This window comes from Procambarus clarkii, chromosome 31 (genome assembly GCF_040958095.1).
Source record: "Procambarus clarkii isolate CNS0578487 chromosome 31, FALCON_Pclarkii_2.0, whole genome shotgun sequence".
Classification (NCBI taxonomy): Eukaryota; Metazoa; Arthropoda; class Malacostraca; order Decapoda; family Cambaridae; genus Procambarus; species Procambarus clarkii.
In genome coordinates this window covers 28754992-28772266 of record NC_091180.1, presented here as the reverse complement: position 1 = coordinate 28772266, position 17275 = coordinate 28754992, and the positions used below count along the sequence as shown (strand labels likewise).

Below are 17275 nucleotides of genomic sequence, written 5' to 3'. Positions count from 1 at the left end.
AAACTTTAAACTGCACTAAAAAGGGCAGAATAACAACTGGAAATGACAACATAACATACAGGTACTCAGAATTTTTACCAACATAACAGCGTTCTTCTTTAACTGTACAAAGTCTATAGCAGGGCGACTTACCAGACCACTGGACGAAGTTCCTCATAATCCTTATACCCAAGCTAAACTTACACAAATTTAGCCAAATATCTTAAACTTCCTGCATGTGCAAGGTTCTTGAGAGGATTGTTCTCAGCAGGGTAATGGTGCATATATATAGTCAACTTACTCCTAACATGCAAGGCTTTTTCCCCGGTTGAAGTACATAAACATACTGTACCAGGTACTTCAGGTAGGAATAAAGGGGTTGTGTAGCATTTCTTTGTCTCCTAGATGACTGACACAGCTAATAAGGAATTCATCCTGGAACAATTATAGTAGTCTATTTTTGTTGTCTGAATAAATTCATTGAAATGCACAAAATAGTCACTAGGCATTTATGGTAGTGAGTGGAGAAAAAATTGCATTTCTTACAATTTGTGTGATGTATACATGCACAAATTAGTTGGCCTAATTTCCTGTAGTCAGTGGGTCAAAGCATTTCTATATATTGACATGTTGCCAATTCAGCTACACTAGTCAGGAGTCACTCGTTTCACCCCACCTTGTTGGGCAGAGAAAATTCCTATATTGATGCCATACTGGTACAGTACTTCTGAATAAGCTAACAGCATCCTCGCCAAAAACACTTACTGATGATTTCTTCCCAGTCTTGAAACAAAGAGGTAAAAGAAGAGTACTGTATTTTGCAATCATAAAATGTGTATACAGTTTACTACAAATTGGGAGGGGAAAACAAAATGATTGTTCCACAAATCAAAGAGAGAGCAAGTAATCATACTCACAAAGAATGAGAGGAGGGGATGAACCAGCCTTGCTTGATCTGATATTTACCCTAAATGAGTCGGATATAAGGGAAGTTAAGTTGGAAGCCCCCTTGGGAATGAGTGATCACAGTGTATTGAGCTTTGAGTACCTGGTTGAGCTAGGAATTATCACCCCCAAAAAAGAACTGGGAACCAAAGGGCTGGCGTACCGAAAGGGAAACTATGAGGAAATGAATAAATTCCTATGGGATATACATTGGGACAAAGAACTCGGAACCAAGTCCGTACAAGACATGATGGACTATGTCACCCAAAAATGTCAGGAGTTATATGCTGCATATAACCTATCGAATAATGAGACATTAAGAAAAACAAAGGGGCAGGAAAAAAAAAAAGGTAAAAAATAAACTAGGTAGCTCAAATCATGAGCTATGAAATAAGGATTAGATGGCATAAGAAAGACAAATGAAATGGAATGGCAAGGATAGATCAGTTGAGGCAAGATATTCAGGGCGAGAAGAGCAAGATAGAAGGAAGAGAATGAGAGGACTTAGCTATTTAGGACTGCTCCAAAAAATACAGTATGAGCAAGCTATGGAACATAAGCTGGGGGGATTAAAAGACCAGAGACTGAGGATTTCTCCTCCTAAGAGGAAGGAACTATTTAGTTTCCTTCTCTGGTTGAAAGATGGCACAGGGTGTAGAGGGTTGATGATAACCCCAATGTACAGTCGTTGATGTCAGGAATAGTTTTAAATGGAGGGATAAGTTAGGTGGAGCCACAAGTGGAGGGTGGGTACAAGTAGGTAGAAAAAGTGTGGAAGTTCCATTAGATGTGGCATTCTGTTTGGCCTACTGGAGATCAGAGCCAAAACCTGTCAATACCAAATGCTGCCACTAGGCAGCCCGGAGCTCATTTCAGTGCCAGTTCTGTAGTTCAATGTTCTCGGTTCAATGCCAGATAAAACACAGCAATGAATCAGCTAACACGAAGGAAGAAGCTATATGCCTGCAGGTTGCTCCAAGCAACAGCCTGTTGGACCAAGCTCTCACGTCAAGCCTGGCTCCATGCCAGGCTTGGGAGTAGAACAACTCCCAGAACCCAATCCAGGGAGCTACTGGGCTCTACCAGAAAGACATTCAATGCTGGGTTTCTGGGGAAAGGTGGGGAGCTAAATAACCACATAGAAAAATGGAGGGACTTAGAGAAGAGGAGGCAGGAATCGACTCTGATTAGAAACCAACGGCCAGGGAACATGACCAAGGGCAACATTGAAGAGGACCAGGGATATTGACTAAATACCTGGCCATCATGACCCTGTTAGATTGCCAAAAGCCCCAAACCCACATATCTGCCCAAGGCTTGGAGAAGACTGTCACGAGTTTTATACTGTACTTGCAAACACCATGGGCCTGAGGAAAGACTGCAGGCTGGCTGGCCTTGATTCTAGAGGACAACCTGGGAAAAAATAAGCCTTGAAACAGGGAACCAAGGAGACCAGATCAGCCCATAAAGTTTCCTCTGAACACCGTATGGGGCAATTCCAAAACATCCATCTCGGCACAAAGATGCAAATGCTGATACCATGCAAACCAAGCCCATAATGCAGCAGCTGCTTGAAACTCCTCCACTTTAGAAGCAGGATCAGAACCTGTGGGGAACAAACCCCACAGTATTCGGGGTCGTAAGTATCATTGACCCAACAAGTATGGCAAGAGGCAAAAAGAAGGGTCGTTGCCATTTAGAAAGGCAACAGTGTCATGTTGGCTTACCGCTTTCTTTTTCTAAATCTACTTTTTAGAAATTAACACAACCAGTACTAATCTATATATATTAAAGTATACTTACAGACCCAGGACAAAGGTACAAGAAAACAAGTGAGTAGTCATACTTTATATATTTTCTTACTTGATCCATGTACAGCTGTGCTTGAAAAATAAAATCCTTATTTACACTCTTCCACACTTATTTCTCAAGCAAGGTTTCACTACTTGTGAAAAAGTATATACCGAGGATATTATGCATAGTACGTAGCAGTTGCCTTCTCCAAGAACAGAGCCGAGTCACAAACTCCTGCTTCCCTCAGCAAGCAAAGCAGCAACAAGAAGCACTAAAAGAAACTGTGCAATGCATTTTTACTCGCTCACTAGTGTGAGCAGGCACTTGGTGCTCAAAACATGAAATTAGTAGAAACCAATTAAAAAAGCAAAGCTACGCTATGTTCTACCAACAGTACCAAATTTTTTTTTAATAACTTCTACTCTTCCCATAACATTTTAAGTAATTTTATAAAAAATAATTATGGTATTTGTCAAACCCATTGTATTTATTGTTCAAACAGTTCCTGGCCAATACAAAAATAGTTAAAATTTAAATCAGTAGCCATGACTTGGGCTAAGATTATTTTAAAAGAAATAGAAAATTCACAGATGTAAAAACTGATGTAAAACTAAAAACTTATAAAAACATTAGTTACAATGAGTTGAGTAATGGGGTCAAGGCTGAGAGAAGAGACCGAGAAGTTACACCTCTCAAACTGCTGTCCCTTGAGTTTAGATTACATTTTTAAAGGATGTAAAAACTGTATTAGAATACTTTATACTAAGCATTAGCTTTTGTGACAATACAAAACAGCCTTACAATTGACATTCTTGTTTTGCCATTTCATTATCAATAATTGGAAATTTCCACATTTATGATAATTTCTTCTTTGACTAGTCCACCTGACAACCCAGTGTTTGTTTATTTGAAAATAGTTACTCATTTAAATAATATGTACCTAATAACAAAGGTGAGTTATGTTGACTTTGTTACTACTACTTCAATACTACTAAGCACACTACTACTACTAATCTAACATGCTCAAAAGTTTCAAAATATAAATAGCAAGAATTTCATCCAAGATCAATACTATGCTATTTCAATCAGCAAGCAAAGCAACAAGCTTATCTAGAAATTTACAATAAAAAAATTTGTTCAACAAAACCTCTTATGATATTCATGCAAAAAACGGTACCACCTTTCTAATTTGTAATGAACAACGAGAAGTTTTGCCATAGGCTACTCGAGCATTGATTAAGTCAACATTAGGTAGTCTTATGAGTCACAGCTGAGCATTATGAAAGCTACTGCAGCAAATGTGGGCAGCTAACAGATCATGAAATAAGAAATAGAGTGGCAGATTCCCTTCCTTTAAAAACTTAAAATCCAGAATAAAACCGAGAATACAGGATCACTTTTGTTCCATGTCTCAACCAACCTGACAAAGGTACAAAATAATCAGGTGATGGGACACTTAAGCTTATCTAGTTTTATAACCATTTAAAATTTCCTCATCAGAAAGCATTAAAGCACCATTCATAAACCAGTTTTCTCAATTGCTTAGTGTCAAAGCAATAGCTTAGAAAGAAAATAAATATGTAAAGTACTGTACATCTCTTAAAGTACATGGAACAAACCTAACGGCTAAGGTGCATCAAATTACTGCACTTTCAAAACAAAAAGTAACATTTACATATATTGATTATTGACATAGGAGCAAATATTAACATTTATTTTCAATAAATAACAGAATTCAAATTACACATCCTCGGTCTGGACTGCCATACATGTATCAGTATCCCAACCACAGCAAACAACCTTAATTAATATGGAGCAATGGAGCAGTGATGACACCTTCTTTGAGATAGTCACAGATTCATAATTATTGTAATAACCATGAGTATAACTATATGTACAAATATATATGCATGTATATATATAAATATATACACACACACACACACACACACACAGCCTTTGGGGAGAGACTGGCATAAAATGTAAGTGCGCTAGAGAATAACTTGCCATTTTAGGTTATACCTGAGCCTGAGAGTTGTTCAAGATACATGTGGCACTGTGCACTAATCACTCATCCAGAGCCTTACACCACTCCAAGATACCACCCAACAAAGGCGCACTACAAACCTAGGGGGGGAGGGGGGGAGGGGGGGCTAACAATATCTATTGTCAGGCTTCTCATAAGTAATAAGCATATCTACATCCTCCAATGTCATTAGTACATTCCCAATGTGAAGAAATACCAATTAAAGAAGAATTATAACTTTGCCACTTGTATTGACAAAGAATGAGACAAGGTTACATTTTCTAACTCAAATATTTACACTACTGCACAGGGTATCACATTTAATATACTAAAAAAAAAAAATTATATATATATATATATATATCTACAAAATGTTTAAGTCATAAAAATGCATTCCTACAGCAAATTTAATTCTGAATAAGTTTCATGTCTTTGCAAACCATATAAAAACTAACTTAATCTTCACCTGGTGAAGTAGTATCTTCTTTGTGGTGCCATGTTATTTACCAAGATTGTCTGTAAAAACTGGATCCCTTACCTACTGCCAAATTAGTCCTCCACAATCCTATTTTGAGGGATGCACATCTCTTAATTTAGAAAAATACTATACTGTAGCTAAAAATTAAAAACTAATAAATTCTTGCCAGGTGACAGTTGATTAATAAATACTGTAATTCAATGTCATTTTGCAGTCTTTTCATAATCATAACACTTGAAAGTATACCACTAACAGTTGTCCAATACAGTAGAACCTTTTTATTTTAGTATATTGAAAATTATAGAAAGCATAGCTTTTTTTTAACTGTCAATATATATACTGTACTGAATACTGAATATACAATATCAAAAGATTTTCTTATAGAGCAGATCATTTATTTTGCAGGACTTGTTTACATGACGGACTTTTAATTAAACAATTTAATATAAACTGCTGCACACCATGTAAAGATCAAGTTTTTGAGCAATAATTTGTTTAAAAAGGTTAAAAGGTGCAAAGAAAAACTTAAAAAGATCAATTATTTTTAAAACCGTTAGCAATAACTTCGGTGAATTAAAGAGGTTTTACTGTAGATTTCCGAACTGTTAACTTGACGAGGTAAGTGCTACAGGTAATTCAGAGAGCGAGAGAATCTTCCAAGAGCTGCTTTACCTCGCGTGTATGGGTCTTCTTGTTGCCAGTAGCGGGTGATGCAGAGACAGGACGCCCTGCATACCTGAAGTAGAACAATGATTTCCTAATTAGACAGTTGAAACATGTGTATGATAAAATTAAGGCCTGGTATTGGTTAATTGTTCAGCACCTGCAGTTAAATACAGGCAGCCATATGCATTCTGGACAATTTTTTTTAAAGATTACTGAAATTCAAATAAGCGAGTGGTTTGTGTACTTTACTCTTGTTTCTAATTTTAATGATATGGAGAGGTATAATGCTAAGAGGAAATAAGAGAAATACTGTATAGTTCAAAGATGGTTAATGATGCCCCACACCTTTTAAAACAAGTCGGCGAATAAATCTATTACTAACACAAGCATTGCAGCATGAGTACTATAATTCAATGGAAATAGACTTGTACCTTAATTTAATTTTGAACTTTTCACTGTTATCAAGCCAACACGAGTGAAATTCTGGTACATTTCTTGCCTAATGACAATCACTCAAGGAAATGTTGCACTTGCTCGCCAATCACCAGCAAGTCTTTTGAAGAACGCACACATTGCTCTCGTCACACAACCCTGAATACTTGCATAAAATCAAAACTTTTTACTCTTCACAATACTGCCCAAGAATTGCTTATTCTGTTCAATGTGACAAGCTGCAGATTGTATTTTTTTAAGGGTAATTTATTAAGATATAAAGGCTTTTTGTTAAATTTTGAAAATGAATATAATAAACATGGTGTTTTCATGTGATGACCCAATTTCAAGGCAAACCTTAGAATTGGGGTCCAAGCATTTTTACATGAAACGTGTCCAAGACTCACTCTGCGTCTTACAACTGCCTTTTACAAGTGCAAATTAAGTACTATACTTCTTCAGTCGTAGTGCTGCATTAGGCAACCTACAAGAACTATTCTACACAGCCATATAAAAAATTACTAGATTTGATTCAGATAAATACAAATTAAGTTAGATATCTGGTCTAATCAATGGAGGAAGCTTCTAAATATTGTACAAACAATATTCTGAAATATTTGTAAACATATTAATCCTCCCTCTTCAAGTCTTCCATCTTGCCCTCCCTCCCTTTTCCTTACTAGGGCGACTGACTAAATATTCATTACCCTGCATAATTATTCATAAAACATAAGTTTACAGGTACTCTCACATGCACAAGATAAAGTCAAAGTTAAACATTTACAGGGATGGATGGATGGATAAATAAATAGAGACGAAGAACAACCAGCAGATAATTTAAGAATTTAAGTTCAAAATATTTACATAAGACTAATGCTTCTGGATTTTAAAAAGTTGAGCGAGAGAGAGAGAAAAAAAAAAAAAAAAAAGTTTACAAAGGGAGTAGTAAGTGTTGCAATAAAGGATCTTCATACATTGTAATACATACAACTTCTGAAGACATTCCTATAAACAACTATATAATATATATACTTGTACTGAATAAATGAAAATGGGTGGTGCAAAACTTACTAATATTGCAATTAAAACTACAGTACTGGGATGATCCCCGAGCATGAGGGCACACGTGTATAATATTTACTGTATTGTCGTCATGATATCCCTCAAAGTCCTACTTCCAATGAAAGCTGTATTTGTCATAGGACTACAGTGCCCAATTTGAATACAAACTTTCGTTTTACAATCCTACACATGAAGAGAACTAATCAGGAGAAAGCACCAAGCCATTATGACTATATAGCACTGGGAAGGGGTCAGGATAAGGATTTGGGATGGGATGGGGAGGAAAGGAAAGGTGTCCAACCACTTGGACGGTCGGGGATTGAACGCTGACCTGCATGAAGTGAGACCGTTGCTCTACCATCCAACTTAAAGTGGATGGGCTTACAATCTTACAACTATTGCAAGTTTCAAATCAATATGAAAAGGAGGCCTTAAGTTATTGTATGGAAACTGTCAAACAAATAGTACTAACTAGAAATGGTATGGAGATGAAACAAATCACATAACAGACATTCATAAATCAAAATCATGATTTCTGATAATCTTTCAGCTGGCCAATTGTATTAACACTTTTAAACTCCATATCTCAATCAACAACTACCAGATTGCAATTGGAGGCCATTGTTAACATCAGTCTTGGTATGTGCAACTTGTGCCAACTCAAACTACTATTACATCTAAGCATTAAGTTAAAAAAACAAAAAAAAAGGTCCCTTGACCAGAGGTGAATTTAATAGAGAAAGACCAGGATGAAGTAATGAACTGTGAGGCAGTGCTCACCTCAACACTCTGGTCTCAGAGGCTACTGGAGTATCTCTTTTAGGTGGGATGGGGACGTCTGTTGGGCTTGAGGATGAGAATGGCCAAAACCAATACTCATACCAAGACTGAGACTCGTGGTCCTTAGAATCATTCTCGACCTTGTCACATTTGCTACAGAAGAGCAGTAGTAAATGGTTAGTTCTCAACTAAAGGCTTTTAGGTACACATTCAAGTGTTGCTTGCAGAATATGAAGATCATTTAATAAAACTGTACTTGCTGGTAAACTATAAAGATACATTCCACTGCACAATACTATTAATTCCAATTTCTCACTTTGAAGGGTGGCAAGGCATCAGATCAGAAAACACAAACAAGGTGAATAACTTGAAGAATGGCTCAAGGTATTCAAATTTAAAAATCACTTATTAGATCATTCACAGTACATAACATCACAGATAAACAACCACCACCAACACTTTACCAGTCCTCTACATCATCACCCTACCACTTTGCAAGATCCAATGTACAGTATTCGTGAATTGTCAGGCATAGAACAAGCACATTCATTCCCTCCAAACAAACCACTTACACCCAGTCTTGTGTCTTACCACATCCCATGTGTTGTTTACACATTTCCCACATCATTCATCCACCCATTTTTTCTACCTTACTCTCCTCCTTTCCTAGGATCCTAACACACTAACTACACCAGCCAGTTTGCCATCATTCATTCATCCTAACATAAGCAACACTAGAAAAACTACAGAGCACTCCTGATTCTAGCTTATGCCAGAAATGGCATTTACTTAAATAGAAACATGTAACTGGAGTGCCACTGTTAAGTCTTATTCCAGTTATCTTATAACATCCATGCTCATTTCAAGAATCATTCAACTGCAATCTTCAAAACATAATGGAAACAGAACAAGCATATCATGTAACTTATGCTAGCTAACTTAATAAACAAATTTTAAATTTATGCAGATTATAGAGATATTCTGCTATAATAAAAACAGGAAATAAAATTTTGTAATACTGTATAACCAATATATTTAAATTAATTATAATATAGGGGTACCACCTCTGGTGCAATTTAAATGAAATATATTTAAATTACTGAAGAAACTCGGCTTTTAATACTAATTCTGTCGGTGAACTTTTCAACAATTATAACTACTCGTGGTGGAACCGGTGCACAAATGCTACACAATTGAAGCTTTTGGAGCCTCACTGGGAGAACCACATCATGGCACATCTTCCTGCCCATGTTACAATTTGGTATTTTGAGCAAATATATACACAAAAAGAGTGGATGTAAAACTAGTTTATAAAAGTGAGAAAAACCATTTCAATGACAATCTGAGTTCATTTATCTGGTGCTTTAACTCTGGGCTACTCTTGCAATTATAGCCTGCAACACGCCCAGGTGCAAGAGAAAAAAAAATTCTTATAGAAAGTGTTCATTTGTGTTTCCTGATCATGGAAAAAATAATAAAAATCGTAGGTGGCATATTTTAGCCGCAATAGGGTTGGGATGTCTGGTGAAAAAGAAAAAAACGTTGACAGAGCAAGTATTGAATGAGGTCTGCTCCGTCAGAGCAGTCAGGAGGGAGTTGTCAAAGATGATATTACCCAATTATTTCAATGTCTTATTTTTCCTCTTATTTTGCAGTACAGCTGTAATATTATTCAATAGTGTGTAGTGTGATATATTTATATAATAAAATATGTGAACCAACTGTACAACTAGGCTGGTATGGTGAGGCATGACATTAATTGAGGTCACCACAGTCGGCTGATGCTCCCTCCCTCAGTTGCCAGCATTCCTACTCCCACTATACTCTTTGTGCATTTTTTTACACTATATTCACAACAAAATTACATGACAGACAGCAGCCAGCACTATGCCACCTCTGTCACCAAAATGGTTTCTCCCAACATACTCCTTTTGCTGTTATTTCACTATACACACACGTTACATATAAGCATCTACATTTGTGTTCACCATAGCGAACCCCTAAGCTGGTATGGTGAGTGCAGACAACAACAGGTGGCCACACAGTCAGCAGATGCCACCTCCCTCAGAATTACTCCCGCCCACACAACACTAATTATCACAACAATCCTGCTACTGTAATACTACCATTGCTAAATAATACCAGTTCCATACAGTAGTTAGGTAAGGTCTATGATTAATATGTTCCACTTTTTTGTTATGCTGATTAGTATTTCAATAGTACAAAACGAACTTTTTTGGGTGTAACAGTTCATATTTTTGTACATACAGTACCATCAATGTCAGAAAAAGAGGAAAAATGAACAGACTGTTGAAAGCAACAGTAACTGTCAGATATGGACAAAACAACCAAGTGATGACCAGAAAGACCAAGTCATCTAAAGCCTATTGAAACTGAACATTTTCTGTGTAGCACCAATTATGATTTCCAGTTTTATCTTTTAATAATTAAAGTTAAATTTGTACTTCAAACATTTAATGCATGTGTAAAGCCTTATAGAATTCTCAAATAAAAATGATTATCTATAATATTTGCACTACGAAGAAAATCTCTCAATCCATAGTGAAATTATTATCGTTAAACTCATTACTTACGCAATATGTCTCTCATGATTGAGTGCAGTAGCAATGCGTGGTTGAATGTAAGACCAGGGACCCATGTTCTTGTGCTCCTCCTGCGACCAGACCAATTCAGCATCTGGATACTTGTCACATTCTTGCTTTATCAAGTCATATGGGAATGGGGCAATCTGAGAAAGGGTGCAACAATTTTAATCAGCATTAAAAACTAGAAAATTATTTAGAATGTATTTGCAAGTATATATTTAAAAATTTAATTTGTAATGTACTGGTTAATTTTGTATGACTGCATAAATACAATTTTTAACTGAACTAAATTGAAAATGTATTAAAAGTTACATGAAGTTACTGTATTATAAATTAACAAATTGTACAAATGGCATTTCTATTTTCAAACAGATGAACAGAAATATGCTGAAGCTGCCAGAAGCACTCTTAGCCATAGTCTCTCTATATGCCGAACATTTTAAAATTGGTGTTTTGACCCAAAACCTTATTTAGAGAGCCCAATGAAATTCGGGTATTAGGATGGTTCGAATAAATACAGCTCGGCTTGGGGTTGGTGACTGTATAGCATGGGAAATCGCCCCATTTAATAATTTGAATTATTTTATGGTTAATATGGAAAAAAATAATAAACTTAAAATATTAAAATTTAATCATAGATGCCTTTAAATTATTACCTGTTCCACTCTAGTAATGGCAATGGAATCCTCAATACCAGCTTCCCTGCGAGCAGCAATCAGGTCATAGTAGACTTTGCCAGAGCAGAAAATTAGTCGTTTCACACCTGCTACATTCTTTGCTGCTGGGCCCTTCTCTGGGATTATTCTGATGTAAAAATGGAACGAACAACTTTACTTTACACTCTTTTTAACAGTAATATCTTCTTAATTATAATAAAATGGTTTGCTTAGAACAGCAAATAAGTCACATCCAGCTGTCACTCGTGCGTCAAATGGTACACGTGTATGAAAGCTAGACACAGGTCAGTAGAGATTAAAACTTAATAAAACTTCATAATATTACCAAGCACAGCATTCAAAATATCATCCTTACTCCTTTCCACCACTTCCCCCATTTACTTACTGAAGATGGTAATGAGATGAGGTAAGATTATACATGACTGTTTGCAAATGATGCTCAACTGATGAGAAGGGAACAAAATGGACAACTGTGCAGCATACAGAAAATCAAAACCAGGTTGAAGGAATGGGCAGGCTACTGCCCATTCCTCCTACTGGTGTTGGTTCACAATAATATGCAGCAAGGTGGTTTGCAAGAGGGGCAAGGAGACCAGAAGGGCAGTACAGTTTACCAGTAAGGCAAGTGGAGTATAAAAATATTAGAAATAGAAACTAAATAGTGGATGTAGCACCACACACACACACATTAATAGAACATAAGCTCCTTAGGCAAGACAAATACACACAGCATATGCTAGGTTTGCAATATCATTTTCTTTAGTACTTTGGCTATGACACCTTCTGGTGCAAAGTCCCTTCAATTAGCATATCCACAGGATGTACAATTCTTGGTAATGCTTATGACAGACAGCTCACAGAGGTTGTAAAAAAAAAAAAAAAAAAAAAAAAGGTCAGCTCAGAGCGATAATCCTTATTCAGAAAAGTGCACTCTCTACTATAGTGACAGCGACGAGGTATAATGTGCATTTCTGTCCAATTACATCATATTGGTCATGCCACATGTAAAATGTCCCGAAGGAAAATTTCTGCAGTGGCACAGGGTACACACTCAAATTTGTTTACTTAAAGTTTACAGAGTAGGTTTGTGGAATCCTGCAGGATCCAGTCCAATCCTTCAGGAATGATCCCTAGTCTTAATCATTTGGTAACAACTCTTGCAATACTGTACTGCCTTAACTGGCACTGCAGTCAATAATAGGGAAGCACATTCCAATCTGGTCTTCAGCAATGCAACAAAAACATATGCATGCTATACACAATGTAAAAAAGTTCCTCATTATCTTCAATCAAGATTTAACTGAATGTGTTTAATTAGTCAAGTGTGGTCACCTTCACACGATCCCATCACTAAGGCATGACACTTTGAAGGGTTCACACCGAGGCTCTACCATGAGGAACTGTGACATTATGGTATATGCAAATTTCCTTTATCAACCTTGATTTGCTGGAATAAACAGATTCCACTAACCCTTATTCCCTCCCTTATTTTTGCAGTGTTCACCCTCAATTACCACCACTTCTTGCATACTCACTTGTCTCACATCATGCATCATCTTCAGATGCTCCGAATGTTTATGGTCGAATATGCACCGACTGGTCAGAATATTAGTGTTAAAAGTGGCGGTGGTGAAGCAAGTGAGTAAAGAGAAGCTTGAGAAGTGCTAAATAGATGGATAAGAGATGAAACGAACAAAAAGTACTAGTCATGGAGGTTGCCTCCATCCACAACTTCAAGAATGCACCAGATAGAGCTAGACCTAACTCACCTATAGCCCATATTATATAATCACATTCTCTACCATGGAGATATGGATAATTTTAAAAATGTAATTGTTCATGTGAGTGCATGAAAGAGTTCTGTACCCTGAACTCCAACAATAACATTAAATTATTGAAACAAATTGCCTATAGAAGAAAATACCTCCAAGGCCTCCAGAAAAACAAAAATGTATTCCATGAAGATTTCATTTTTAAGCCTTGAACCACAATATAACCAGATGTGGTACCCAAAATATACAATAAAATACATTCATCCAAATCTGAAGTCATTTGATAAAGCATTAAAAATTAATAAAGTTTGAAAACATATAAATCTCAAAATTTCACACAATGCAAAACTTTGAAATTGCCAGCTTTTCAGAAAAAGTCTAAGGGTATACAGTATAGTAAATCAACTACAGTATACCTTTGGAATTCAGTTCCTTCCACCATTTCATCGAAGGAAGATCTGGCTTCTGGGTGTCTAAGAAGAGATTTGGGGGTCATGATAATCAGTGGCTTTCGGAAAGGAAGAGCAATCTGTCGTCGAAGGATGTGGAACAGGTTGGCAGGAGTAGAGCAGTTGGCGACCTGTCAATCATTATACATTATAGTACACAATTTCATACATCACTATATTTTTCAATCACATATTTCTACATATTTAGTGTTCCAAACCCAACAAACAATTGTCTGTATACCAACATGAATCGCTTCAATTTATTGCAATACCTTAAGATCCCTTTTATACAACCTTGTGTGTGTTCCTGTAGTCTTAACTTTATATTGAACCCTCAACTTCCTAATCGCTGTCAAATGTCTTTAATACTACAAAAGCTCTCAATAATGTAACTAGGAAAGTGCATCGGTATAGATCTAATAGTTTTACAAAATTGATTAATTTAAGAAAAAATAACTTTAAATGTATAACAAAGAAAGCACCTACAAAATTTAAAGATTTGTTTTAGATGTTATATACTGTACAATGTATCGGAATACAGTATTTCTCAAACAAAAAAAAATAAAAATGTAAGTATCATTAATGTTTCAAATCTTTCTACATCAACAACATGTACTTACTATCCAGTTAATGTCAGACAACTGTCTAATTGCAAAGTCAGATGAGAAGGCAGGAAGAACATCAGGATCATCAGAAGTCATCTGCAGGAACCGTTCAATGCGGCCACTCGAGTGCTCAGGACCCTGCGCGCGCGTACAGTATTAATACATTCTTATAAACAAAATTTATTGACACCAAATCCTGCCAAATATATTGGTGTACAAGATACACTAATTTATAGATACATTTACTTTTTGTTGAACAAAATCTAATTTTATGAAAGCGTTTTGAACAATATAAATAAAGCTTCCATACATGAAAACCATTCTTACTAGCAAAAATAATGCAAACTGCAAACAGTAACTGATATTGAGCTTTAAAGATTACTGTAAATTTAAAAGATCATTGTATTCAAATAAAAAAAAATAAAAAATAATGGATGAAGAAAAAAGGCAGAGGCAGATTATACATTAAATGGCCTTATCTGTACCTTTATAGAACACATTTATTAATACATCAATGTTGCAACTGCACTGAAGGTCTGGGGAAACCTTGATAGAGATAGTCAACAAACCTACATGCAGCAAGATGAATGCTAGCAATAATGTGGTGGTGGTGGTTATCAAAAACTCAAATCCAACAATAGAAGAGCAAGGGAAGAGAACAAGAGGATAAAAGCCAGGCAGATCATAGAGGGGGTAGCAATGACAGCAACTGGAATGAACACCTTAGTATTAGGTAACTTTAGGAACCATGTAATTGACTGGACATTCCTACTCTCCACTATAGGAATGGCACGTGGAGAGCAAAATTAGTGGGTATCATAGAAAGGAAATGCTTGACAACATACTGTATTGTGAAGCCAGAGTTAAGAATGAGCTGCAGCTAAAAGCCTTAGAACTTAAAAACTTTTATTCCACAAGTGTGACAGAGGCTAAAATACAAGCAGCCACTGGGAGCAAATGACCACTGCATTGTAGTATTCAACTCAAAAAGATCGAGAAGGAAACTAGATTATTTAAGGATATATTATGTTAGGAAAAGGGTTTTCTTGGATGAAGCCCAATGGAAAAGTGCTGTAAAGGAGACCAGATGAGAATGTTCATTACCCAGAAATGTGCTGATAATGGAAAAATGGAGGATGAAAATGGAGCTTGGAACCCTACCTTGTGTAGGGTTCACTCCCTAAAGTGATGTGCCTTCCCATGACGTTGAAGAAAAACTGATGAATAATGAGTTCCCAACCCAAATGTGAAACTATCTCCAACACCTACACACCAAAAGGTTATTTCTACTTACCATGCCTTCCATGCCATGAGGTAGCTGTAGGACCAGACCAGTTTGTCTAATCCATTTGGATTGTCCAGAGGCCATAAATTGGTCAATGATGCACTGTGCAGTGTTGTTGAAGTCCCCAAACTGAGCCTCCCAAATCACCAAGGCATTAGGATTGGTCATCGAGAATCCCAGCTCAAAGCCCAACACTGCATACTCGGACAGTGATGAATTACAAACAGTGTATGGGGCTTGATCAGGGTACATATTTGCTAGAGCGTTGTAATATGATTTGTCAACCTGAAGAATACAAAAAAAAATTTGGATTACAATAAAATGGCTCTCTGAACAGTAGCAATAACATTGTATCTTAATACCTCACCAAGACTATGTAGAACATCTGAAGAGATTACACACAAGTGCACCCACACTTCACGTTTTAAAATTTCTTTATGAATAGTTTCAGTATAATGGAGGGGACAATAATTGTGCACTATAATTAAAGAGAAGCTACTAATATACCAAATGAACAGAGCATAGAGTACATTGCTTTAGGAAAATAGTGATTATAACTAAATAGAAGCCAAGAGAAACCAACACAGGTAAGGGACCGTCAGAGATCACACTTTCCAGCACATACATATAAAACGGTTTATATATTTGTCTTAGGAGTCCCTCTCTGTAAGTAAACATGATTGCATAGAAACACCTCACATTAAAAGCTAGAAATAAAATAAACACATACTTACCAAAATTGCCTATGAACAAAGCCTCAGTGCATTGTCACTCAACACAAAACTTTCAATGCATCTTTTAAGATCTTACAAATGTAAGCTTAACAGACAATACTTGTGAATAATTTGTGCTATTTTTCCATTTTTAATATCCAACTTTAAAAATACAGCTTTGGGTAAATATGAAAAGCATCTTTCTGAATTGCACCATTCAGTTGCTCCTTAAGGCAAGGATCATGACAATCAGACTAAAGATAAACTAGGCACCTGAACCATGGAAAACTTTTCAAATGGTCCTAGCAATTTGATTACCCAGTCTGAAGCAGCACCTTATTAGAAATGAGAAGGGGTGAAAGTGAAAATGTTCAGTTGAACTACTGGAACTGACTAAACTGTGTACTGTATATGCAAGCAAGACGTGCAGTGAAAAGGCCGAGCACAGAATTCTGAACAGCTTCGGCAAATAATCTGGCCGAAGTAGCTGCTGCTGCAAAAGTAAACAAGCACAGGCAATTCAGTTCCACCAAACTTATGCCATTCACAATGCAGCTAAGAGAAGAGTTTCTGGTAGCAGAGATAAATAGTATATTAATAGGAAGGAATGTTGGTAGGTAGGGAGGCTATGGAAGGTAGGGAGGCTATGGAAGGTAGGGAAGCTATGGAAGGAATGTTAGTATGGAAGTTAAGAAACAACTGCAAGATAGCATAACACTACCAGCCCTGACATGAAATGAAACTTGGGTATGGCAAGGAACAGTGCTCAAAGAAGTGAAAATTAGCTTGAGAAAACTAGCCCAAGTACGTGAAATGGTAATATCAATGGTGAAATATAGGAAAAATGAGGCAAGAGTAAAAGGGATGAGAAAATGATGAGATGAGAAGCAAAAAAGCACACTGAGGTGTATGGATATGTTAAACAATACTTGGGCATACTAGTAACGAGAAGGGTGTACAAGGTTACAATAAAAGGATTACCTGGTAGAGAAAGAACCAGTATCTT

General features: G+C 36.5%; 1 protein-coding gene across 11 annotated transcripts in view; it reads right to left on the bottom strand.

Moving 5' to 3' along the window:
* Positions 1-2761: 2761 nt before the first annotated feature.
* Ogdh (oxoglutarate dehydrogenase Nc73EF) overlaps positions 2762-17275 on the bottom strand; it is a 59474-nt gene continuing 44960 nt past the window's right edge. For 8 of the 11 annotated variants that reach the window (XM_069334621.1, XM_045743521.2, XM_069334622.1 and 5 more), the window contains 7 exons: positions 15566-15841; positions 14287-14409; positions 13634-13797; positions 11425-11572; positions 10757-10911; positions 8163-8315; positions 2762-5958 (listed from right to left, as the gene is read on the bottom strand). In XM_069334621.1, the coding sequence (XP_069190722.1) occupies positions 5859-5958; positions 8163-8315; positions 10757-10911; positions 11425-11572; positions 13634-13797; positions 14287-14409; positions 15566-15841 (1119 nt within the window). In that variant the 3' untranslated portion in view covers positions 2762-5858. The remainder of the gene's footprint in view (positions 5959-8162; positions 8316-10756; positions 10912-11424; positions 11573-13633; positions 13798-14286; positions 14410-15565; positions 15842-17275) is intronic. The other 3 variants (XM_069334626.1, XM_069334625.1, XM_069334627.1) reach the window with 1 other exon arrangement.